Source organism: Alosa sapidissima, chromosome 16, assembly GCF_018492685.1.
Source record: "Alosa sapidissima isolate fAloSap1 chromosome 16, fAloSap1.pri, whole genome shotgun sequence".
NCBI classification, from domain to species: domain Eukaryota; kingdom Metazoa; phylum Chordata; class Actinopteri; order Clupeiformes; family Clupeidae; genus Alosa; species Alosa sapidissima.
The window spans coordinates 15,787,129-15,812,826 of record NC_055972.1 but is presented as its reverse complement, the minus strand read 5'-3'; the positions used below and the strand labels follow the sequence as shown (position 1 = coordinate 15,812,826).

General features: G+C 44.0%; 1 protein-coding gene across 6 annotated transcripts; it reads left to right on the top strand.

Moving 5' to 3' along the window:
* The first annotated feature begins 752 nt into the window (after positions 1-752).
* Positions 753-22,742, top strand: LOC121685194 (pleckstrin homology domain-containing family A member 1-like). Of its 6 annotated transcripts, none has more exons than XM_042065584.1 (13): positions 753-950; positions 7,310-7,499; positions 7,944-8,000; positions 8,511-8,556; positions 11,369-11,466; positions 12,441-12,572; positions 13,416-13,544; positions 14,233-14,301; positions 15,749-15,813; positions 16,020-16,083; positions 16,176-16,265; positions 16,860-16,997; positions 19,604-22,742. In XM_042065584.1, exons 2-13 carry the CDS (start codon positions 7,356-7,358, stop codon positions 19,970-19,972), a joined length of 1,401 nt encoding a protein of 466 aa, XP_041921518.1. In that variant the 5' UTR covers positions 753-950; positions 7,310-7,355; the 3' UTR covers positions 19,973-22,742. The 6 variants fall into 6 exon arrangements, with proteins under 6 accessions (XP_041921518.1, XP_041921517.1, XP_041921519.1 ...); XM_042065583.1 differs by having other exon boundaries at positions 756-950; positions 13,413-13,544; XM_042065585.1 differs by having other exon boundaries at positions 757-950; positions 13,413-13,544; positions 16,860-16,934.
* Positions 22,743-25,698: the final 2,956 nt, after the last annotated feature.

Below are 25,698 nucleotides of genomic sequence, written 5' to 3'. Positions count from 1 at the left end.
ACCCAACCTAGGACTAATAGTCTACGGTAGACTTACTAGCTACTCCAGGGATGACAATAGATACACAGAGTAGTAACAAAATGGTCAGATAAACAGATAGACGGAACAGGAAAGAAACACACACACACACCTAAAAAGGTGTCACAATGGCTATAAGGGCACTCCAGCACACATTACATAGCCTAATTTCTATGACTACACAAGGAAATTATGTAAGGTGCATATTATGACTGCCTTTGCTTGTACAATGAAGGCTTTCCAATTGAGGATGACATCATTAGCCCCATAGAGAGCTGTGCTGTTTGATAGGCCTAGGGCCCTTATAGGCTATTCGATGGTAAAAGAGCCCCCTTTTCACCAACAGATGGCACTCTGTAACAGAAACAGAATTACACTGTGTAGACCAACTGAACTTCAACTATACTAAAATCTCAAGCAACTTTATAGGTTAGGTGCAATTAGGTAGGAGACGCCAAGACGCACCTCCATTCACAGACGCTCCGTGACTATCACTGCCAATAGACGATCGATCCTAATTAGACAATATTCTAGACTTTAAGCAAAATGGCCGAATTAAAGTAAAGAAAATGCAGGTGAAATGGTTGTAGGCCTACTGTTTCTGATTAATGTAGGTTAGTCTTTAAAACATACGTTACTGATCTTTATTGTCCCAATGCTGATCCTTCCCCCTTGTTTATTGCACATTTTATTTATTGACCTAGGTCTAATGTCAATTGATAGTAGGATAGTCTCGGAGATCAGACTGTCTACTACTGATACAGCACGCTGTTAACGTAACGCAGTTCAACGAGCTTACGCTAGTGTGCTGTGGTGCCACCGCACAGACAGGCAGGGCAGGCACGCTCACGCAGGCAACAAGGTGAAAACGGGAGATGGGCTGAAATCCTATACACGCTGTCTACCCAACTTCTTCAGTTGTACAGAACCATGTAAGTTGCCAGCTGACGCTAGCGTCTTCACTCGTGTAAACTGTTTATAAAAATGTATTAAACTGGCTTCCTCTGTTGTCAGATTTAGCATTGATTTTGAACTTGTTCAAACTTGCGACAGAAGTTAACGTTAGCTGCGTAGCCAGTTAGCTAGCTATCAAGGTACGCCATACGACCACGTTAAGGAGACTGAAAAGTTACCGTTTCAACATTGTTTTACGTTACATAGAAATTATGGTATAGATATGGTGGAAATGGGTCTTGACAGGAGCTGGTTATGGTTAACGTTAACAGTGATTGCTATCGTGCAAGGGAGCTAGGGCTAGCTCTCCCTCCAGTGAGGTTGGCTAGGATAACATTTGCAAACGCTGGCTAATCTAACTTTTTGTGTACGGTTTACGTCAAAGTTACCATCTCACTTTGGACAGAGATTTGGCGATTAAAGCCTTTCAGTAAGTCTAGCTCCATATGTTTACAGGTTGTGATGTTCGTCCTGAAAGCACTGTTAAAGTGAATCTGCTGGGAAAGTCTCAAACACAAGTCATCAGGCCATAACAGATGTTGGAAAGACTAGAATAAAGGAAAAGCTAACTTGTAAATTGTGTGGTTGCTAGTTCGTGAGGTTGACAAAGTTGGTTCTAAAGTATCACTGTTTTGATATCGTGTGTGTAGTGTACACGTGCTTGTAATAGTTAACAGAGATATTGATATGACATGTTCTCTTTTTGCTGTGGTGACATTTGAGATGCAATACATTTATCGATCATGTTCGCCCGTCTTTTTACGACTTCATATCTAACATTGATAATGCATCTGTTAGGTAAAGCACTCCCTTGCTTTGACTAAGCCTTGCTAAATAGAAAATCATAGCACCATACCCAAATACTAAACATCCTGACCTATGTGTCTTGTAATATAAGCTGTGTGGTAAACTATGATAGATTCACATCTATGTACCTGTACTGAAGTGGACAATCATTTAGTTTGCCTTTGTGGTATGTCCACGTCAGAAGTTTACTGATGGGATTAATGCAATAATTTACCATTTACATACCATTCACCTTACATCTAACTCAGAAGCTCACCTAAGTTGACTTCCTTCCTTTTCACAGCAAAACACAGGAAACTCACGTGGGCTGCAAGGTGGCCTGGCCATGCACACCTATTGCTGCAAACTAGGCAAGCCACACTGGTCTCTGAGACATTACACAGACAGGTAGAATGTAGTGAAATGCAAACTGTTGTTCAGCACTGCTGAAAAGTCTGTTGTCATAATTTTGTCCATTTAGATATTTGAGATCACGATCACAAGAGACTTCTCCTTAGGGGAAAATCCAACGTTACCTTATTGTTTTTCTATTTGTTTATTGGATTCAAACAGCCAAAACACTGCTATTCATGCCTGTTCAGTGCTATGCTAGCTTTATCTTATATATTTTTTGGCTGACCCCAGCCTAACAACTGCCAGAGAGGCAGAGTTTGGATTTGGGGCCTGAAGCTAATGCTGACCTGGTTTTCACCTTGTGCTGTTGCTGGCTGTTTGCAGAGGTCTTTTTAGAGAGAGAGAGAGAGAGAGAGAGAGAGAGAGAGAGAGAGAGAGAGAGAGAGAGAGAGAGAGAGAGAGAGAAAGAAAGAAAATGCACACAGCTACTATTACATACTATTCAGATGCTGGACAGGTCTGGATTACCTTCTCTGGTGCTCAGGGAGGGTTTTAGGGTGAAATTTTTTATTTTTTTTTAAACTGAGGAGAAGAGTAAGAAGTGTGTGTTAGAGACCTTTATTCTGAAGACATTCAGAACATGGGCCTAGGTTATGGCAGATACTAGCTATGTAACATTCAGGAGGGAGAAAGCTATAGAAGGGATTAAATCATATATTAAAGAGCGGGATGAATGGAATTACTCAGCAAGATTAGGAGATTAGAGCAAGTATATCCTATTTTCCCTGACCCTGTCCAAATAGTCATCCAATGTAATAATAAACAAACAAACACACATACGTCCACACACACACAGCAATCATCCACAGCCTTGCATACTACTGATTCCTTCTGCAATGTTGTATAAAGTAGGTCAAAAAGACCCCCCCTCCCCTACACACACACACACACACATACATACTTCAGTCATGTTCTGGGCTCATCTGGGACACTCGTCTCCCTTCATGCCATTGGAATTGTTTGTGATAGATTTAAAAATAAATAAAAATGCAGGCTGCATTTCACCCTGAAAACGCATATGTCTACCCCTTCAGTCATTCCAACATGCCCACTGCCTCTCCCTGTTCACTGCAAAATCATTTAAATGGTGACACATTACTTTCCTGCTAGCAATATTTTAATGAGTTGAACAAAAAGCTGATATCCTGGGGTTCCTTAAGCCGCTAACTATTTTAGTTCTAAATGCAAAGACAGGCTTTTCTAGAGTTATGTAGAAGGTGTGTTCAGTCTAGGTGATTTATTTGGCTTATCTTTTGCACAGCCTTGTAATGGTAATGTGTGATATTGAAAGCTACCTTGCTGCAGTAGCTTTTGAAAGTCAAGGTGGTAGCCTGTACAGTGGCCTGTGCATTTGGCCTGTGCTTGAGTTTGATTTTCTTCTCAAACTTCTTTTTGGTGTGCTTTACGCAAGTTGGAGGTGAACATGACCGGGCTTGCCTCTTGTTGCGCTCTAGTCAAACACAATAGCCTCCCACACATGCAGTGTGCTGTAAGCTGAGGTGCTTTTCTGATACGAAGACTTCAGAATGGAAAGTTATAGCCTGTTATAGCCTATGTCTTTTGTGCTCACAGCACCAAGCCAAGAGTCCCTGACAAGCGACACATGCACCAATCAATGCACCGATATGTCACACTTTTGTATGAGACATGTGCATCAATACTGTCCCAGTATTTTGCTCAGAGTAATGAGAGTAAAGAAAAGGTCAACAAGCTGGAATTATGGATGTATTCACTGCATTCACTGGCAACTGAATTGAAACAGTGTACAAAGTGCATAGTATTTTAACTTAGGTCTAGTGCCTCTTAAAGCAACACCAAAGAGTTTTTTTGTACCTTAAAATAATGTTTCCAAAATCGTTTCAGTGGTTCATCAACTTGTAACAGGGTGAACGGCACTTCTGCATTCGCTTTGCGGCCATTTATCAGCTATAACCGCACTATGTAAGTTTGCCAGATCGGGTAGCGGATCTGTAGTTCGATAGATTGAGACATAAGAAACTACAAATTTGACTTGCATCTGATGTCGCAATACATCGTACTTTCATAAATCGTGCAACATATTCTACCTTGTCTGTGGAAAGTATTTTTTCAGACTTGTGAGGTCTGCTGTTCAGACCCTGAAGGAATTTCTTTTTTATTCAGTGTTTTGTGAGAGTTTCTACTTATCTCAGTAAGGAAAATAAATTAAGAACCTATGTTGAGTACAAATATGTCTTCTGAAAGCCCGAACAGAGCACAGCCAAAAACTCCAATAACATTTTGATCAACTTTGAGGGACAGCTATGACCATGCAGGATCATCCAGACCAAGCTTGACATTTTTGTTTATGTTTTTTGATTTGAGCTTCCTACATGGTTTAGTTCTTGAAGTATGGGCTTGTGAACTTTGACAACAAAAAAAAAGAGGCTAAACAAAATCGACACCCCCCTCTCCCTGTAAAACTAGCTATAACTTGGAAAGTATTGATCTTACATAAAAGTAATTTTGCAGTGTGTCTCCTGGGTAACAGGTACAGCTGGTCATTTTTTTTTCAGATTTTTTTTGAGACCTAAATGCGTGGGCCCTGGTTGAATTGATGTGCAATGACCCCTAGGGTTACACTGTATGCAGTTTGCATTGTGATTTTGTTAAGCAATTGAGCTACTGCATCCTTTGTGTTAGAAGGATGTGTTATTGCTTTAGTTGCTTGTATTTTCAAAAATGTGAGGATAGCATGTGTTTAGGCTAATGCTGTGCTGTTATTTCCTCCGTATTCCAGTTCCTTAACACACCTCTTGAGCTGGTCTGCTGTTTCTCAGGTGACACACTTTCAAGAATAACTCATTTTAAGATCAGGGATAATTTGCACAGCACAACATCTGGTGGTAGGATTTTTTTTAAGGCAATATTTCTTTGATTGAACTTTCTCAAACATGTTTTTCGCATAACTTAACAAACAACATAACAGAATGTTGAATGCTGTAGTTCTACCTCGTACTGATAAAAACCCAGTCTTGTGCTGTGATAAAGAGTGGGGTTGTGCATCCAGAGACTACATTGCAGTCATTACACCAAAATTGTGTTCACTTCCTCATTCTTTGATGTCCTTAGTGTGACTTCACTCATTCCGTTTATTTAAACCTGACCTATTTTTCCTCCCTGTCTCCTCTCCAAATCAGATGAGGTGTGTGTGTGTGTGTGTGTGTGTGTGTGTGTGTGTGTGTGTGTGTAGGAGAATACTTTTGTAAGCGATAAGGTACAGGCAGGCATACACCCACAGTCCTAACAGATGAGGACAGAGAGCCTCCAGCTTCAATTTGGAATCGTCCTGTTATCATGAGAGGATAATGGGGCTGCCTCTCCAGTCAATCATTGGGCAGTGGGCACGTCCATGTCTCCTTCGTCAGGGTGACGCCAACGCTCACACTCTGTGGGGCAGGGGGACATTCCGGCAGACAAGAGACCGCTTTATACTCGAGGCCCCAGAACGTGGCACGATGTGATCTGAGGAGGGCCTCTGGATGAATCATGCTAAAGTTCTGCCCCTCCATTGTTGCCCCCCCCACACACACACACACACACACACACACACACACACACACACACACACACACACACACACACAGTACACACACACAGTGACACAGCTGCCTTTGTGTCTTTGACAAGCCCTTTGTGTGCTTCATCTTCTTTCTCCTTTTTTCCATATCATCGTTCTGTTGCTCGCAGGCCTGAAGTGTCCAGGCCCGCAGTCTTAGAAGGAGATACGGCTGCCATTATCTGTCTGTGGGAGCATTGTTTAATTCAGAGGGTGTTTTAACTCTCCATCACTCTCTTTTCTCTCCTGTCTCTCTCTCTCTCTCTGTCTCTCTCTCACCTCCCTCAGTCCTGTCCAGTACCGCTCATCCACAGGCTGACGTGTCTTTCCCTGTCGCCCCACTGGCTTGTGTCTCTCTCCTCACGCTCGCTATTTATAAATGAGCGAAGTGTTGTCCTCGCTCTCTTGTCTCCTGCTCTTCCTCCCTCCCTCCCTTCTCCCCCCTCCCTCCTCCTCGCTCTCACTCGTCTCGCGCTCACACTGTTGGCCCTTGTTCCGCCCACTCAGCTGCAGACTCTTGTCTTGTGTGCGAGTCTGAGTCTTTCCCTCCTCATGCCCCCCACCTCCACCCCACAACCCGCAACCACCACCACCACCACCACCACCACTCCACCCTTTCTTTGCAACTTTCACCATTTGTGCTCTCCAGTTCCTTCTGTTTCAGCCTGGCCCCAGCGTGGGTAGGTCCCATCTGCACTAGACTGTTACTCAGGTCTTGAAGGGTGCAGGGCGGATGTGTGTTATTAGTCCTGTGAGTTTACAGGTCTGGGGTGGTGGCAAGGCTGTCTGTTTAAACTGATAGTGTATTGAGTGATTTTAGCTTTTTTTTTTTGTATCAACGCCTGATGTAATTTGTGAGTTATCTCTTTTGCTGAATATGCAGATTGGCCAGAAGCAGACATTTTGTTCCAGCAATCATCTGTGGTCATGGTGACATAACACATGCTGTTCCTGCTGTTGACGCTGTTCTCGTTTTGGGTAATATCACTGACCAACTTAGCATTGTGGCTCAAGTAGGTTAATGTCCATGTTGTGTGAACAGGTACAGTAAGTACACTAAGACTAGCCTTGCACTCAGACACAGCTGGTATGTGCAGTTCTCTTTGACTTACAGGCCCGCATGCAGGCTCCAGTCTGTAGGTCTACCCTCAGTAGGTCTGTTATCTAGACTGATAAATTTGCCTGGAACGCCACCTGTTTGATACTGATCTCCAGAGATTTTGGGGTATGTGACGTGGGTCTGCTGTGTGATTCACACACATTGAATCGATGAATGGGATTCTTGAGACTCGGGTGGCCGTTTGGATCCAGCCCCAAACTGTGCTGTGTGGAGCAAGGCTTGGTAGGAAGGAATCACAGGAACGACAGGCAGGCAGGCAGGCAGGCAGAGGAGAAGCAGGGAAAGAGTTAGCTAGAACAGAGCGAGAGCTGGAGAAAAGAAAACAGAGCCAGACGGAGAGGGAGATCTCATCCCTCTCTCTCTCTCTCTCTCTCTCTCTCGCTCACTCTCTCTCCGCTGCGAGACACTCAGTGCCCTGTGTCTTCTTGCCTCCACTACAGCATTTGCTGGCGACGTTGCGTGCTTGTGGCATGAGCAGCCGGCACCATGCCTTACGTGGATCGGCAGAATCGCATCTGTGGCTTCCTGGACATCGAGGAGCAGGAGGGCAGCGGCAAGTTCCTGCGCCGCTACTTCATCCTGGACACGGGGCTGCAGGGGAGTCTCGTCTGGTACATGGACAACCCACAGGTGAGCAGCCAGTCATTGGAGAAGTTGCATGCAGATAAAATCAATTTGACGTAATATCTAGGCCTATGCTGTGAAGCACTTGCACACCTTCGGCCTAATATTATTAAAAAAAAAAAAAAAAAAAATTGCTACTAGCCTATCTTAATTAAAAATATATTTTGCCCAAAAAATGGACATAAAAATAAAAAGTGTAATGATAAGCATCTTGTCTCAAATGTTAGATTGCACCTTAGCTTTAGCTTTGACTTAACTTGTACATTCCTGGCATCCCTTGAGCATCACCCGAGGCATACTAAACATGTGTGCAACCCTGTCACAATAGTCTTGTCTTCTGAGAATCCCCTTTATCAATAATACATAAATGTCTATTTTGAGAGTCCTCTGCTTTTTGTCTGTGTCAGTGAACTACATTTTGCATTCTTGTCTGACACTTTTTCTGGACAGAATCTGCCCATAGGTGCAGCCTGTCAGGGTTCACTTAAGCTCACCTACATCTCCAAGGTGAGTTGCTTCTCTCTCTCTCTCTCTCTCTCTCTCTCTCTCTCTCTCTCTCTCTCTCTCTCTCTCTCTCTCTCTCTCTCTCCATCCCACCATCATCACACAGCCCAGTGTAAATTATGTAAGGCCTCTTCCCTGGAAGAATGTGTTGGTAGTGGTCTCTGAGTCTCTGTCTCAGTCTCAGTCTGCAGAGCATCCTTTATTTAACACCAACTTTGTGTCAGCCCTTCAAGAGACTAGAACATGTTGCTGTGCTTGCAGACCTCTTCACATCGTCTGACCCATAGAACCTATTTTTACTGTGTTTTTGTTTTTTGTTGTTGATGTAACTTAACTATGGCATTGGTGGGTTTGTGGTAGTTTTGGCATTGCTCAATGAAAGTGTGTATCATTGAGTTCCTGCTGGTTTGAAGGCAACCAACGCCTGTCATGATGAATTCTCTATGTTTCTTTCTCTCACTCTCTCTCCCTCTCTCTTCCTCCTCCTCTCTTCTCTGTCTTTTTTTACTTCAGGTCAGTGATGCCACCAAGCTGAGGCCAAAGGCCGAGTATTGTTTCGGTGAGTACTGTACAGTGCGAGCCTCTGTGTCTGTGTCTGTGTGTGTGAGAATATGCAAAGACACAGGCCTCGTATGGCTCATCCTGTGGCTCGTGGGTGTGTTCTGGTATTGCTGGTTTTCTCAGCGGCAGAGGAAACCGGGGAGGGAGTGGAGGAGGGGGGTGCGATGAGCTGCCCGCTTAGTCCCAGGCCCAGGCTCAGTGTTGACCCTTTTCACAGTGAGCTCTGTTTAACAAACACGCTCCCGTTTCCTTCTGGCCGTCCTCGTCCCACACACACTTGCACAGTCAGTCACCCTCGTATGCAGAAACATACACACACACACACACACACACACACACACACACACACACACACACACACACACACACACACACACACCGCACATAAATATTTGCAAACACTCAGACATGCAACCTCTCTCTCTCTCTCTCTCTCTCCCTCTCTCTCTCTCTCTCCCTCTCCCTCTCCCTCTCTGTCACACACACACTCACACACAAACTTTCACACACTCAATCATGCACTCTCTGTTACACACGAACATGTGTGTGAACACACATATAGGCATACCAAAGGCTCACAGTGGGATTTCCTCGGACGTGACGGGACGTCCTCTGCTGCTGGTCTTATCAACAGTGGTGTCGTCTCAGGCAGGGCCAGACCCGGCTGTCCTCCTCTTCCACCTCCTCTTCCACCTCCTCCTCCTCCATGCTGCCCAGACAGGGAGCAGGGGACTGGCCCTTGGGCACACCTGCTGTTAGTAAGGAACTTAAACAGTAGTACACACTTTTATTCAGGAATCTCTCTAAAGCATGCATGGTATGCTTGACACACTTGCCTGGCAGTGCACATAGATTTTAACACACACTTCTCTAAGCGTTTTACGCATGCACGCGCACACACACACACACACACACACACACACACACACACACACACACACACACACACACACACACACAAACACACAACCATCTCTCACAAGATGCTGGCATCCTCATCAGAATTTTTCCTTTGTTAGTGTAGAGTATTTATAAATAATCTGGATTAAGGTGTGATTGTGCCATTACCTACAAAATGTCCTTTAGAGCAAGGGGTTCTGGGTGAATGCTTTCTTGGCTGTATGGTGGTAAAAGCTGAACACATGGAGTTGAAGGTAGTTAACATCGCCATCCATATGTGAGGCAAACGGCTTTGACTGCAGTGCACGTGTATCATTGTGTCATTCTTTCAGTCAATCAGGATAATAGATTAACCCCGACCTGTACCAGGTCTCTTTCAATTTTTCTTTCAGTATTCATGTGCTTTTTTATTGTTATTTTGCAGTAACCTAGTTGTAATGTTCTATTCAGTAGTGTCTTGACTGTAAGCCATGCATATGGATGGTTTCGATGTGTTCATTCAGAATAGTCATTGTACATTGCCATCTGGATGTGCAGTGGAAGATTGTGAATGTGAGTCTGTTGTGGTGATTTAATCTGAATTGAGCGTGCATGTCAGTTGCCATTGTTGTGTTTCCGAACCCAAATGTGTTTCCACTTATGGAGTGGCACTGTTTGCATGTTGTTATGGTGGTGGGGGCTGCTTGGCTATCTATCTGTGCCTTACGGTAAGGAGGCCCGCAAAGCCGACGGTGTGTGAATCATACAGATGCCCAGGCCAAAAGCATGAGTTATGAGTGGGTTATGCACAGTGACTCAACCACAGAGACCCGTGAGTGTGTTTGTGTCTGTGTGTGTGTGTGTGTGTGTGGGTGGATGGATGTGTGTGTGTGTGTGTGTGTGTGTGTGTGTGTGTGTGTGTGTGTGTGTGTGTGTGTGTGTGGAATCTCGAGTTCCACTTTATGGGTTGGTTGTGCCAGGCAGTATGGCTCATTTGTGCATGCTTCCCCTCCACAGATTTTGGGCTAAAATGTAACTAGGTCTCTGCCGAGATAAATGTTGAGATAAACACGCCTGGCTGACCCTGAGGCATCAAAACACACCACACAACTAACAAGAAGGCCTCACACATGCTCTCGTATCACTCGCACACATGGTGTCTCTCTCTCTCTCTCTCTCTCTCTCTCTCTCTCTCTCTCTCTCTCTCTGACAGACACACATGCACACCTACACTGCCAACCTTAGTCACACAGTCCCATTACACGCATGGTTGCACACATTAACTCGCCCACACTCACTCGTTTTCTCTGTCTGTCACTCTTTCTCTCCTCTCCCTTGCTTTTTTGACCTCCCATCTCACCCTCTCTCTCTCTCTCTCTCCTTTGCTCAGTCTCTTCTCTCTCTCTCTCTCTCTCTCGTACTAATTTACATTCATGGAGGAAGAAGGGCCTCCATTGTGCTTGCAGACCTCTTCACACCATACCCCCCTCCTCCATCCCCTCCTTTAGTAACCGAGTTTACTTCAGCAGAGAAGGAGTGAGCAGAAAATAAATGACAGGAGTGGGAGGCCCTTTCTTTCTGGGGCACTTTCACTCACTCAGAACTAATGTGCGCTCTCACTCCACAACCCTCTAGCCAGCGCGGAACTCTCTGCGGTGCGGAGCGCTGCAGGGGAATGTGGAGAGATGTGCGCTGGGAGTGTGAGCGCTGTCCTAGGCGTGAACTCTTTAGGGGCTGAAATGGACCACTGTTGAGGTGCTCAGTTGAAAAGTGTCCCACTGGAATTACAAGCAGCTTTCCCCAGTTCAAAATGTGCTGAGCTGAATGGCCATTGATTGCCCTTTCTAACTTTTAACTCTCTCTCTCTCTCTCTCTCTCTCTCTCTCTCTCTCTCTCTCTCTCCCTCTCCCCTTCTCTCCCTGTGTTTGCAGTCATTAACGCCGGCATGAGGAAGTTCTTCCTGCAGGCGAATGATCAGCAGGACCTTGTGGAGTGGGTCAATGCACTCAACAATGCAACCAAAATCACTGTGAGTATTTTGTGAACACACACACACACAGGCCTTGGTTCCTATTTGTCCTTGCTGTGAGTGAATGTAGTGTGTAATGTGTTGGTATCTATAATTAGCGTGATTAGTGGAGCGGGCTTCACAGTGGGGAAATTAGAGGCCTCCGTGCACCCAGCTGCCAGCACAAATATGCCTCCACACACACACTCTGCTACCCCACCCCACCCCATTATCTCTTCCTCCTCCTCCTCTTCCTCCTCCTCCTAATTTTCCCCTCTTCTGTTCATCATTCTGTTACTTCTTTACACCCTTTGTGTGCGACTGTTTTTCCCTCTTTTTTTTTTCTCTGTTCACCCCTTTTCACATTTAGCTCCCTTCCCTCCCTCCTTCCTTTCTTCCTTTCTTTCTTTCTTTTATTACTCTTTTCTATGTCTTTCTGTCTGGATCCATCTGTCTGTCTGTCTTGTCTTTACTGTGAGAGTGGCTCAGACCCTCTATGTCACATAAACACACCCGCAGGTTGCACAACAGGATGCTGCATTGTTTACACGGACCACGCTCCTGCATCATCACTTCCTCAGCTGACCTCACACATGCTCACACACACACACACACACACACACACACACACACACCCTCTCCCACAGACACACACACACTACATAATTTTACACAAATTCTCACACACAATCACATGACACACAGACATAGACACTCATGTGCTTGTACTCACCCTTACGTAATCACACACACACAAGTGATGCAAACTCCCTTGAAGACACCAGAATGCATACACATAGACTAATGTACCAACGACAACTGTACCACATTATATAGTGCTTTTCAAGGCTCCCAAAGTGCTTTACAGTCAGGGGAATCTCAACTTACCAGCTAATAACCGCCAGACAAACACGCACACACCACTCATACTCTATGACTGAAGTAATTGTAAAGTGTGTGTGTGTGTGTGTGTGTGCGTGTGCGTGTGTGTCCAGGTGCCAAAGCCTTGTGAGGCAGCCCAGGCAGGTGAACTGCAGAGAGGCCAGTGTGAGGCCCTGGGCTCCAGGAAGCAGGTCTCCTACAGGACTGATATCATAGGAGGGGTCCCCATCATCACACAGACACAGGTACAGTCGCTGCTCTCAAGGCAATGGATTATCATTTGTGGAGGATGTGTGTGCTTACCTGCTCTTCAGTCTCTGGTGTGAACCAGGCCAGAGGATTGAGAAGAAGGGGCTGAGTTATGTTGAGATGCTTGGGTAAATTGTGGGGTGTCTGTCTGTCAGTGATGCGGAGTTTGTTGGGTGTATCTGAAACTGGGTTTCCATCCAACTTTTTACATTTACATTGTACATTTGCATTTAGTCATTTAGCAGAAGCTAAATCACAAGCGACTTACAAAATGAGGAATAAGCTACATTGTAAAAGAGAACCTTAGGTAACTATAGTATTACTATAATAAATATTACTACCAGAGGATGAGCGTCCAGAAATTTAAGCAATAGACAAAGTGTGGTCAAAGGAGATACTGTAGTCTTAGAAAGAAAAGTAGGGAAGAACCAGCTACGGACCAGCTGGCTACCATTACATTAGCCCACATAGCACAGCCCAATTCCCATAACACAGCTGAACCAATGAAGGTATTCTTAAGCCAAATTTCATTTAATGCCCATAGGATATGCAAATGGACTCAGTGGAAACCCAGCTGAAGTCTGTCAGTCATGCTGATGCATGTGTCTGGCAGTGATGCGGAGCATGTGTGTCTACCTCTGTGTCTGTTCATGATGGCAAGGTCGGGTGTTTCTGTCTGCTGTATGTTTGTGTCTGCATGAGTGATCTCTGTACCTGCATGTCTGCCTCTATCTGGTGGTGGTGGTGAGTGAGATGCTGAAGTTTGAGGACTATATATTTGTGTCTGTGAGTGTGATAACCTGTGCCTGTGTGTGTGTGCGCGCGTCACTCTTCAGCAGGAGGGAGCAGACGGCCAGAACGGCGGCGACCGGGAGGTGCTAAAGCGCTCCCACAGCCAGCACCCCTACCGGCCAGCCCAGGAGCAGACCATCCTCAAGGCCGGCTACTGCGTCAAGCAAGGAGCTGTGGTGAGCACCGCACACGGCCGACAGCAGCAGTTGGCTTACTGATGAAACTTAGGCTGGAGGTGTGACTTTGACTCAACCATGTAGTACGGTGGTTGTTGTCGTTAAAGCCTCAATTGGTTTATGCAGCAAGATTTGGTTTTAGTTTAGCTGCAGTTTTGGTTAAGGTTGACGTCAAGAAGAGCATTTTGGAGTTTTCCTCCAAAACTTGTGAGCTATCTACCTAGAAAGCATATACAACTTTATAGACACCACATAAAATACAACTTTAAAAACACCTCCAACAGTCCTGTTTGCACTGATATGAGCTTGCCTCCATTCCAACTGGTGTCTTTTGGCAATATTGTTGCCATGTGCTATGAAGGCATTTTTGCGTTGTTCTGACCAGAGTCACAGAACTATCTGATGCATAGTGATGAGGGTGTCTATATGTTCTTTACTCATATTCCATCAAAATGAATTTGAACATGGTACCAAAAGTGGTTGTTTAAAAGTATACCTAACAAAGTCCAAATTGTTGCTTTAACTGACATTGTGGCAGTAGATGGTAAATATTTTCACTATGCTGTTTCTCTGAATACAAAGTTATTTGAATGGTAAGATTATTGCGTTGTTTAGGGTATAACAAAAAAAACACCTTTAACAACGTCAAGTTGTGATTTTGTTTTATTTTTTGCTTTTAACTCAACAGATGAAGAACTGGAAGCGTAGATATTTCATCCTGGAGGAGAACTCCTTGAGCTACTTCAAGTCTGATCTAGTGAGTTCTTTTCATTCTTTCAATTCCCACAGCACTTCAAAAAGTCTTTAGTCTCCCTCCCACACATGGCACTGTCACCTGCCACCCACCCAAACATGTCTGATCCCTGGTCCCAGCAACACCAAGTGGCTGAGTAGCCTTCCAGACCTGTGAAAGTGTATATATATACTTTCACTAAATAAAAAATTAAGAGACCACTGTACATTTTTCTGATGTCATCCTACGGTTGCTGAGTGACATTCGAAGGAGTTGACAGCCATATTCAAATATGCAGTGGTCTCTTAATTTTGAATATGACGGTCAACTCATTCGAATGTCACTCAGCAACCGTAGGATGACGTCAGAAAAATGTGCAGTGGTCTTAATTTTATATATTAAATTTATATATATGATATAATTATTATCAGGACCTGAACACAACTGTAGCATGTATGTGTATGTGGAGATTGATGTACTCAATACATTGGAAGGCTATTTACATGAGCATATGCATATACATATACATGCATGCTGCAGTACATGCCAGAACATGCAAAGGACTTTGCCTCTGAAATTCCACCTCTTCATTGAGTGGGAGTGTTCATATGTGCTCTGAGATTATCCTCAGAAAGGCAAGTCTCTACATGTTGTGAAGTGTTCTTACCCTGCAATGTTGCTTTGAGGCTGATGCCACTTACAACAGCTGACGTTTTTATTTTTGTATTTTTTTCAAATGAATTTGTCTGAACAGGTGGCTTTAAATTTATGATGATAAAACTTTGATGACATGACCCCAAAATCACAAACATTTGAAAATGTCAGAGGCCCACGGACATCAGAGTCCTGTTTATGTCACAACTGCATGCATGACACATCGAGCACTGAAATAAATGCAGCACAATCAGATGTACTGGCCCGAGGGGCCAGTGGGAGGGAAATCTTATGTTGGACCATGATGGTTTCAGCTTTAGTTGGTAACTACAGTAGACGGTGCCATCACTCCAGAGACCAACCCATACTACCTCTCCTGTCTCTGTTGCAAGACTTATTTAATAATACTCTCACTTCCGTCTTGTGGGTGTCTTGTTGCATTGAGCGTGTGACCTTTGAGCTCAAGATGCGTTATAGGAAGTGTGTGTGTGTGTGTGTGTTTGCACATGTACACGCACCCTTCTTTTATGCCCTCATTATCATACGTTTGCTCTCAGGTATGAGCTACACCAGGCGCGTAACTGAAGCGTTCCGTTCGCGACGCGTAAAATCCATTTTAGATGAATGGTCTAATTTTTTCGAACGTACGCCCCACTGTTGCGTCTGGTGTAGCTACTTCCATTGATTATAATGGAAGCTAATTGTTGCAGCAGACGCAACGCGAACGGAACGCTTCAGTTCCGTGCCTGGTGTAGCTCAGCCCTCAGGCTAAAATAAGTGAGCGTGATATGTTGTTAACCCTCTCCCTTCCTGACAGGAGAAGGAGCCTCTGCGTCTGATCGCGCTGAAGGAGGTCCACAAAGTTCAGGAGTGCAAGCAGAGGTGAGGAAGTGAGAATCTAAGCACTGATATCATCAACCGATGGAGTTTCTCTTCCCTATATTATTACTGTTAATTAAAAAAGCACAGACAACTCTCTAGGGTCCTATATTAAAAAGTCATTACCACCTTCATTTTATCACGGTTGAGCTATTCCTGTTTTGTCATCATAAACTTGAGCAACATGTCATTTCTTTATATATCTACAGTGACATAATGATGAGAGACAATCTATTTGAAGTAGTCACATCCTCCAGAACCTTTTACATCCAGGTGAGCTGTCCTAAAGTGGTACCACTGCGTAACAGCGTTCTTAACAAGACAGTGTCGTTTAGTTTCCTGACTTCATCATCTGTCCACCACAGGCTGATAGCCCAGAGGAGATGCACAGCTGGATCAAAGCCATCTCAGGGGCCATCGTAGCCCAGAGAGGGCCTGGCAGAACAGCCGCTTCAGTATGTACACACACACACACACACACACACACACACACACACACACACACACACACACACACACGCCCATACACTTGCCATAAACACATAAATTGTATGGGCACCTACACACAAATTCATGCTATGATAGCATTTATCTTGAATATGAATGAATGTGACCAAATTACTTATTCAAATGACCTTCGTTGTCCATGCGTGCTTCTTTTGCCCTCCACAGTGTGTGCCACCTGTGCCCTCCACTTGCACCCACTATCTTACACACACACACACACACACACACACAGAAATGGGAGATGTGGCAGTGAGTGTGCACTGACTGCAGCAGGTGAAGGACAGAAGTCAGTGCTAGCAACATGGTCCTTGCTGAGAAAGGGAAAAAAAAACTTGCAGATGCAACCCACAGCCCTTTCTTCTCTCTTGTCTCCTGTTCTTTGTCATTTTCCATCTCTATCTCTCTCTTTCACTCTCTCTCTCTTTCTGTCTCTTTCTCTTTCTATCTCTTTTTGAAGGGGTTTGACAGAGTCCAGACAGCCCCCCCCCCCCCCCCCGACCTCTCTCTCTTTTCTAATGCGGCTTTGCACTGTGTTGTTTCAGATGCGTCAGGCCAGACGGCATTCGAACCCTTGTATTCAGAGGTATTGGGCCCGCGTCGCTGAAGGCAGCACGTATGTGAGCTCCGCTACCTCAAAGCCGCCTCTCTGGCCTTTGCTCTCTCTCCCCTGTGGTTTAGAGGTGATTTCAGTGCAGCTCAGCCGTGCCCGCCATCTCACACGCTCCCACGCTCAAAACTCAGCACCCCTTTCCTCTCCCCTCTTCCTCCTCCTCCTCCTCTTATGTTCCCCTTTGTCTTTCTTTTGTCATTCAGCCTGAATTCAATACTGTCTCTCCTCCTCACCCAACATGGGTAAAACATGTCTCTGCTGTAAAGGGTGTATCCTTTTTTTAACTACTTAATGAGCCTACATCTGCCTTCCCTCTACCCTGCAGTCATCACCTGATCTCCCATCTCTCCCTAATGCTTACACCCCAACGGCAAAGTGTCACACCACATATTTCACTTTAACAAGGAAACATCTCCTCCCCCCCCCCCCCCCCCCCCCCCCCCCCACAACCAAACTAGCAGATACTCTCTGCATCACAACAAACCCATGTCCTCTCCCCTTTTCTACTTCCTGCGTTACAGTTATTGGACGGAGTTGGAAGAGATGGTTATGTTGGTGCATTGTTTCTGAGTTTTCCCCTAAACCCTGTCTTACCATTATTCAACTCTCAGTTCCTCCAGATTTTGCGTTTTTGCATTTTCAGAAATTCAAATTGAAGTATTTAAAAAGAAATTAAAGAAGACATTTCCTCTTGTTACCACAATATTTCAACATTATTTGCAGCTGATTTGATTTAGCTGAAAATCACTTTTTTTAACGGCAACAACAAACAAACAATCCTTTGCAAGATCCTGGAGGGACTGGACCCTCTCATTTTTCCTCACTTTGAGTCTCATCAGTAAACCATGATGGTGAATAAACAATTAGTTGTATTATGCATATGTATTTTTTTGTGAAATATAGTAAGCCTAATCAAGTGAATGTATCCTCTGTGGTCTGTACTGATATGACCTTAAATAGTCTAATATCAGACTTGATAACTGTTGATATCAAAAGAGCCTCTCCTACTACATTAATATAAGTAGCATACAAAAAATTACCTTTCTTAATTGAGACATTTATTCAAAGCAATGTAAGCTCAATACCTAGAAAATACTTAATCATGTGTGCTCCCAAAAGTAGTAGGTTATTTGTTCACACGTACTGTTGACTGAAACTCATTGGAGCCTCTCAAAACCTAACCTTCACTGAAAAAGGTTGTTACAATTCTAAATAATGTCGGTAAATAAAGAGGAACAGAAAAATTGACACACAACCAATTTATTCCTACATTGATTTGCCACAGCCACAATGTGAAACCTCATTGTAAGTCGGTCTGTGGGTTAAAATGGGATTGCGTACCTCAGACCACTGGATGAAGGTTTGTAGTTATCATAAGAAGCTAATCAGTACACATACAGTACGTGTGTGTGCTCACTTACTCACTTACTCACTTAGTTCTGCTTACGGTCTGTCCGTCGGGGGCAGGGCCTGTACCAGGGGTTTTAGTCATTTTCATCCAATAACAATGTTACATTATAGTTTCCCTGCAACTCTTTTCATTTCTATTTGCAAAACTCATTACATGGGCAGCTGTATGCTCCATTCTCTTTCTCACACTAGTCCTGTCTCCCCTCCTCCCTTGTCTCTCTCTCTCTCTCTCTCTCTCTCTCTCACTCTCACTCTCACTCTCACTCTCACACACACACACACACTCTTTCTCTCTCACACACTTTCTCTCTTTCTTCCTTCTACACCCCTTCTTCTCTTTCAGAAAGGGAGGCCTAATACAGAAACACTAACTCAAAAATGAGCACTGTGCCGCTTCCGTTCTACCGTTTCTAAATTGCTACTGCGACTGCTACCACCACTGCCTATGCTGCAATCACTGTGACTGGCTACTACGGGAACGACAGCGCTAAAACCAACAACCCGCAATGCTACTCGGCTAGCTCTCAACTGACTTCACTTACCACAACTACCATAATTAAGTCTATGGCTGCTCCTGCGACTGCGACTAACCACAGCCTTGACAACTCCACAACGTGTGTTTCTCAGACCTTGACAATGATGGCCGCTACCACGAGGAGGGTTTTACTCCTACAACTGCTGCTATTACCAGACCTACCTATCTTCCATCACTACTGCTGCTTTTTCTACTAGCACTGCCACTGCTTTTGGTACTACCACAACTGCTGTTGATGCCACTAGAACTATTGCTACTTGCTACTGCTACGACCACCAACCCTTAATGGATTGTGCTGCTCTTCCACTGCTAGTTCCCCCTCTGCTCTCACACACTGTGACTCTCTGGCCTTGTAAGCAAGATATCTGCTGATGACTGGGATGCACGCGGTATCTGGGTAGGGGTGGAGGAAAGCACTTCATAGATCACGATCCGTTTAATTTCATGTTGCCAGCATATTAAATGTCTAGTGTGAGCCCTTTTATTTCATTGGCTGTACATGTGTGGAGAAATGAGAGGTTTCCGGAAAAATGCTACCATGTGGAAGTGCCGGTATCCTATGATGTCCTTAGTCATTCCCCCCTCAACCAATTGTGACTTCTCTAACAAGCTCATGAGCATAGAGGATTTTAGCTATTCCGTAGATGTTTATATTTTAAAGATTGAATGGTACAGATATCAAACTTTAGCATACATATGATAAGTCTTTCTCTCTTCTTTTTTTCATGCAGGAGCACTCTGTCGGGTCCTCCTTTTTCTACCGCTCCCTCTCGTGCGGCCCCTCCCCTCAGCCGCCCGGCGGCGGCGGCGTGCCACCCTGCGGCGAGTGGCGAGGTGCCGCGCGGCCTGGCCTGGGACAGCGAGCACTTCATGAGCCTGCTGCCGCTCCCCCGGCCGCAGGCCCGCCTGTCCCTGCAGGAGACGCGTCTCTCCAAGTGAGCCGCCAGCAGCTGCAGCAGCAGCAGATGGAGGAGGAGGAAGAGCAGGAGGAGGAGGACGACGAGTCGCCGTGGCGCCGCCGCAGCAGCTTCGAGCCATGCCCTTCCACAGAGCCCCCCCTGGATCTGGATGATGCTGAGCTGCCTGTCAGTTTGGTCTGATCTTTAATACACACACACACAAACACACACACACGCACAAAACACACACACCCCTCCCCTTGCATTGGTTGTTGGTAGAAAATGGGAGTGGAAAACACAGTTGGAGAGATTGAGTGTGGCGACTGGATAGACGAAACTGGAATCATGGAGAGCGAAGTCTTGGCCTGTCAGGTGAGAAGAGTTTGGAGAAGCTTGGGGGGGATTCATTAACAATGGGGGCTCTTCACTTGCATCGTCCTCCAGGCAAGCTAACAGACCGTGTGGATGGTCGTCAAGGACAGATCAGCACATACTTTGGGGTGCTCTTTCCGACCCCTCTCTTTTTATTCTATCTTTTCAAATTTGGACAGGCTTTCTTCCATAGTGGCCGTGCTGCCAGCCCTGAACCATAGCAATGGCAGGACTCCAATGTGTGATTGCTGTAGGCTAGCAGGCTGCTAGTAGGTTTGCAGAGGGAGGCCAGTGGAGATTATAGGCTGCAGGAAAAGGCTGGTAATGAAGGGACTGGAAAAGGGGGAAATAGTTTAAAGGCAATGTGGACAGACAGCTGTCCACTGAGAACATATCCTTTCTAGGATTCTTACTGATGATGTGGAAAGAGAGATTTGTTTGAGTGAATGAACTGTCTATCCCTTTTTTCCTCCTACATTTTTATTTCTTTTTCTTTGCTTGACATGATCTGAAGCCAAGATTTGAGGACTTCAACACAGGCAAAAAGCTGTGAAAATAACCCCCAAAAAAACCCAAGCAGTTAGTCACCAGTTTATTCTACCGTAACTTTGTTCTAACCATATATTAAATATGCTATCATTAAACAGATAAATGAAGCAGGCAAGTGTTTTGTACATGCTCAGCTCACAGCCTTAAATTACTCACTAATCATGGGCCATGCCACACACACACACACACACACACACACACACACACACACACACACACACACACACACAATTTAACAATCAGATTTTGTCCTGGCTTATATTTCATATAGATTTTAAAGCTAACATTGAAAACAAACAGATGTATCTTCCCGTGTTGTAAATATAGAATTATAGGTACTACCCTTAAAATTTCTAAAATCTACTGTTTGAAAACCGTGAAAGTCACTGTATTTAGTTTCTGGTTCAGCCAATCAAAGTTGGAACCTTGAATACAGTATTTAAAATGAAAGGCAGTATGTGAGGAATTAAAATATATATTTTTGCAACAACTTTTTGAGTGTCACTGCGTACCAGAAAAGAAGTCCCCTACCCCAGCACGCCTTTAGCTCTTATGATAAATAGGCCACCAAAAATGCATACTGGCTGAGCATGCGCACAGGTCTGGTGTATAGCCCTGCACTGTGACCCCCAATAGCCCAATAGCTGCATGCCCAGCAATGAAGGGTGCAGAACAAGCATCATCCTGGGACCGTGTCGGCTTGGACTTGAGCTCACTGTGGAAAGCACAAAGAGAGAAAGTACGGAAGTACCCAAAACTCCGAACTGAAGACTACCTCAGTGGAGGTATGTTTTACCTATCGGGGCGAAGAGTGTGTGTGTGGTACACTCTACAAACTACAAGCTGCAGACTAGTCGCTTTGGCTTGCGAAACAAACAATCAAAGACAGTGGCAGCTCATTGGTTTGAGGGAGTCTTAATAAAGAGATTTATAACAATGTTTAAAAATCTAATCTTGCATTAGATTGATGGTTCCTACTTTTACTGACTAAACCAGAGGCGAAGAGAACTTCAATGTCCATGGAACCCATGTCTAGCACTTGATGTGGATTCCATGATTGTGTTTTGTGTTTTTTGCTCTACTTCTGTATACTTTTTTTAAAATATTGAGCACAGGAGAATTGACCAAGTGTTTATATATTTGTGTTACATGTGCCAGCAAAGGCATACTGAATTGCCTTCTTCAGATGCTCTGTTATCCTAGGCTGTCTTTCTTTCCTGCTTGCATTTGCTGTGATCTCAATGATTTCAAGAAAGCTGTACAAAGGCTTGAGTGAAATTGATGCCAATGAAATGGCAATGGTTCACACCTTTTCGATATAATTTCTGCTCATGAACACGCTGAATGGAAGGCACAAAAAGCATTTTACATGTGTTTTAAAGGTATGAGAGTATTTAAACACGCATTATCTCGACAAGTGACGTGTTGATGACTTTTTGTTGACGTACTGAGAGTGGAAGACAACAGTTCCATTGAAGAGGTCCACTAATTCTGTTACCATTTAACTGAAATGCGGTTTATTATTTAACCAGTACAAATTCTTGTGTTTGTCACAGCAGCAGGACTGGATGTGGTCAGCTGATTATCTTTGTTGTGTGATTGGCCCATTTTATACCCATTGACGATCATACCATTGGTGTCTGTGACCATATAGACTGCAAACCGTTTTTTTGTATTTGGATGGAGATACTGCTGTGTTTGGTTTCATGTCAGGACCTTTTGTATTCCACTGTTTTCCTCTAGATTACTGCTGTACATGTGCCTGTACATGCCCTGCCAAACTATATGTGTGTAATTATGTGGAAGTAAGCAGCCCCGTGCTTGTATGAGTTTATTTGTGTGAGTGTTTTAATAGGGTCTGTGAGTTTGCTGCAAAACCTGTATTACTGTCTGAAAAAGTGCCTGCGTAATTTCTACTTTTAAAAATAATCAAATTGTTTTAATCCTGATTCCACTCGGTTCAACACAACTGGTGTTACTGATTTTTTTGTTAATTTTGTGTTATTTATTCTATGGTACAAAAAGAGGAATAAACATTTTTTAATTCAAACAATTGAGTCTTTGAACTATATGGGCCACATAAAAACCAGCAGTAGTTGGAAATAAGACTGTGCTGCCATCTCTTGGTGTGTGTTTGCCATAGCATTGGATGTTGCACCTGTTAAGCAAATCCTGCCAGTGTTTTCCAAACTTTTTTCGCTCACTGTATTTACTCTGAGAACATCTCATGGCACAATACCATGATATTAAGCATAAAAAAGCCACAACATGAGTTAGTTGCTGTTTATATGCACCCTGCCACCAAAAAACTCACACAATATCAGGAATCTCCAGCATTATTGTATCCTACCATCCGTTGCTCTGCTTTTCTGCTTTTTTTCTGTTCAGAAGGGGTTGAGTAAGGTTTATCGTATATTGTTGTGCAGCATTTGAGATGTGATTGGCTGTTAGTTGCATGCAAGGTTTCACCAGTCCCGCTCACTTAGTTTCACTTTGAAGAGAGTCTGGTTACTCCCCATTGGCAAATGTTTCCAACCCTAGCATTGTAATGGAGTACACTTTGCATTAACTTTGGTTAGGCTGAACCAGTGATTTCAAATGTTGATCAGAGATTCCTAACATTACCGTACTTCCAACTTTGCCTAACCTTTACAAACTGATAATAACCTGCATCATACATGTATTTACCTTTGCTGTATAAATGTACACATTCTTCTTAGTGCTGTTTATCTCTTCTCTGTCACTTTCAACTGCGAAACCAGCATCCTCCCTGTTGTTTCTGATTAAACATAAACACATTAGGAGGAGCCAGACCAGTATCCCTGTGAGCTGAAAATGAGCTGAAATACGAGGCAGACGAGGCCAGGCTATGCAAGTTCCTTGACCAATATAAGCCTAAATAAAAGTATCAAGAAAGATGGACAATGTGTAAAATGTCAGATTAATAAGTCAGGTTTAGAAGCGATTTTATAAAATGTGATTTCAAAAGCCAACAATTTTGGGCAAATGTCCTGTTGCACGCCTGCACAGCCCTCATGGCACACAGTTTGGGAAACACCGGCTTAGACAACATACAGTAAGTGTCACTGTGAAATGTATCTGTGCATTAGATGGATTAAAGCTGCAGTTGGCAAGATTTTTTTGATTATATTCACTGAAAGCGACACTATGCTCCGACAGAACAACATAAATCAGTCGGTTTTAGAAAGAAAGAAAAACGCACTTCTACCTCCACCTAGAGCCTGTTATTTGTTTTACAACAGCTCCCGTTTTTTCTGGTCCAATCAGAGCAGGGCTGTGTGAGATCTGACTGTCAATCACAGTCTGGTGCAGCCTGGTGCGCACTGACGAGCACAAACTTGATGAGAGGGTGCTCGGTGGTAGTGGGGGAGGGGCACGAGAGTTGTAAACATTCAAAATTTTGGCTAAATACCCTCAATCTGTCAGAGTTGCCAACTGCAACTTTAACCTGCACCTGTGGCCATGTTTAATGGGTATTCCTTTTGTAATATTTCTGGGAAATACTCATTATGTTTCATCATTCTCAGTTTTGTCTTTTGTTTAACCAGAAATGATGGAGGCTGAATTTGCAGTATGACCTAACCTAAGTCCAATTACATCAGAGGACCATGGCAGGTGACAACAGCGAAATCCATGCGGATTCCATGGCTGAAGGAAAGTGCTGGAAAAACACATCAAGTCTCTCTCTCTGTCTGTCTCTTTCTCGAGCCATCTGGAATAACCCGCCTCATGTGAGTCTTGCTTTCTTTGAGACGAAGAAATTAAGCGTAGCTTTTCAGACATGCATGACGTTGAACAGCATCACACCCTCATGGACCCTCCACAAGACTACGTCAGTGTCTGTAACTGAGAAAACACCTCTGAACCCAACCATGCCCCTTCCCAAGCATTAACCATCAATAATGATTTAGCAGTCTTTTCTTTTTGCTTGTACAGTACTAACAAGGGAATCTTAAGTCACTGTTAAAGTAGCTAGAAAACCTTTTCAGATCAGCACTAGGCCTGTATCAACTGAAGCACTAACCATTCTTCATGGTGCTAAATGGAGTTCTGCGACCCACATGGTCGCTTGTCAACGTGACGTGCAATATGACTTGACTGAGTTCATATCGTTGGATGTAAATAACCAGCAGAATTACTCATTCCCCTTTATGAAGCGACTATTAGTGGCAGAGACATGATGCCTTAAAGATATTCATGGTTTGGAATACAGTGACAAGTTCAGTCAAGAACAGCACTGCCTAGCAACAGGGACCATTAGTTATTTTCATGGGCTTGTGGGAGGGGCCTTACTAATCATCCAATAGCCTCGTTAAAACCTTGTTAGTAAAATATCTTGGGCCAGTCGCCAATCGCAGTGTAAGAAACAGGTTTATGGCCGGGGCTCCTGGTCCCTCCCTGCTGGAGTATACTGTATACAAGCCTCTAGACACAAAGCCTCATGAAAACACAACTGTGATTTGTTGGTCAGTGTGTGCATTATTTCAGACCGCAAATTCGTTTTAAATGTCTCCCCTGAATTCCCACCCCCAGTGTGCACATGTTCCCAAAATCTGCATTTAAGGGTCATTTAATTTTCCACAGTTTTTATTAGGTAAAAACAGACACCACTGATACCACAAATAATAGATCTGTTTGCCACTCTCCTAAAGTATGCCTTAAATCCTGGAGTTGTTTTTTTTTACTTTCACTTAAGGTTTCTGTACGCTCTTTAGTATGATGTCATTATGCCTGATTAAAAAGCATCACAGGAGAGTCCTTAGTCCCTTTTTCTACATTTTTGCAGACTGTTTTATATATCCCTGGACCATCCAAAATAAATAGATGGGATATTATTTTACTCACCAGTCTGGAATGCCATATTCCATAATATGTTTTGAAGTGTACATAGACTAATTTATTTTACACTTGGAATCTCATCCATATAATACATACAAACTGAATTTTCTCCCATTGCGTGCGTGTGTGCGTGCGTGCGTGCGTGT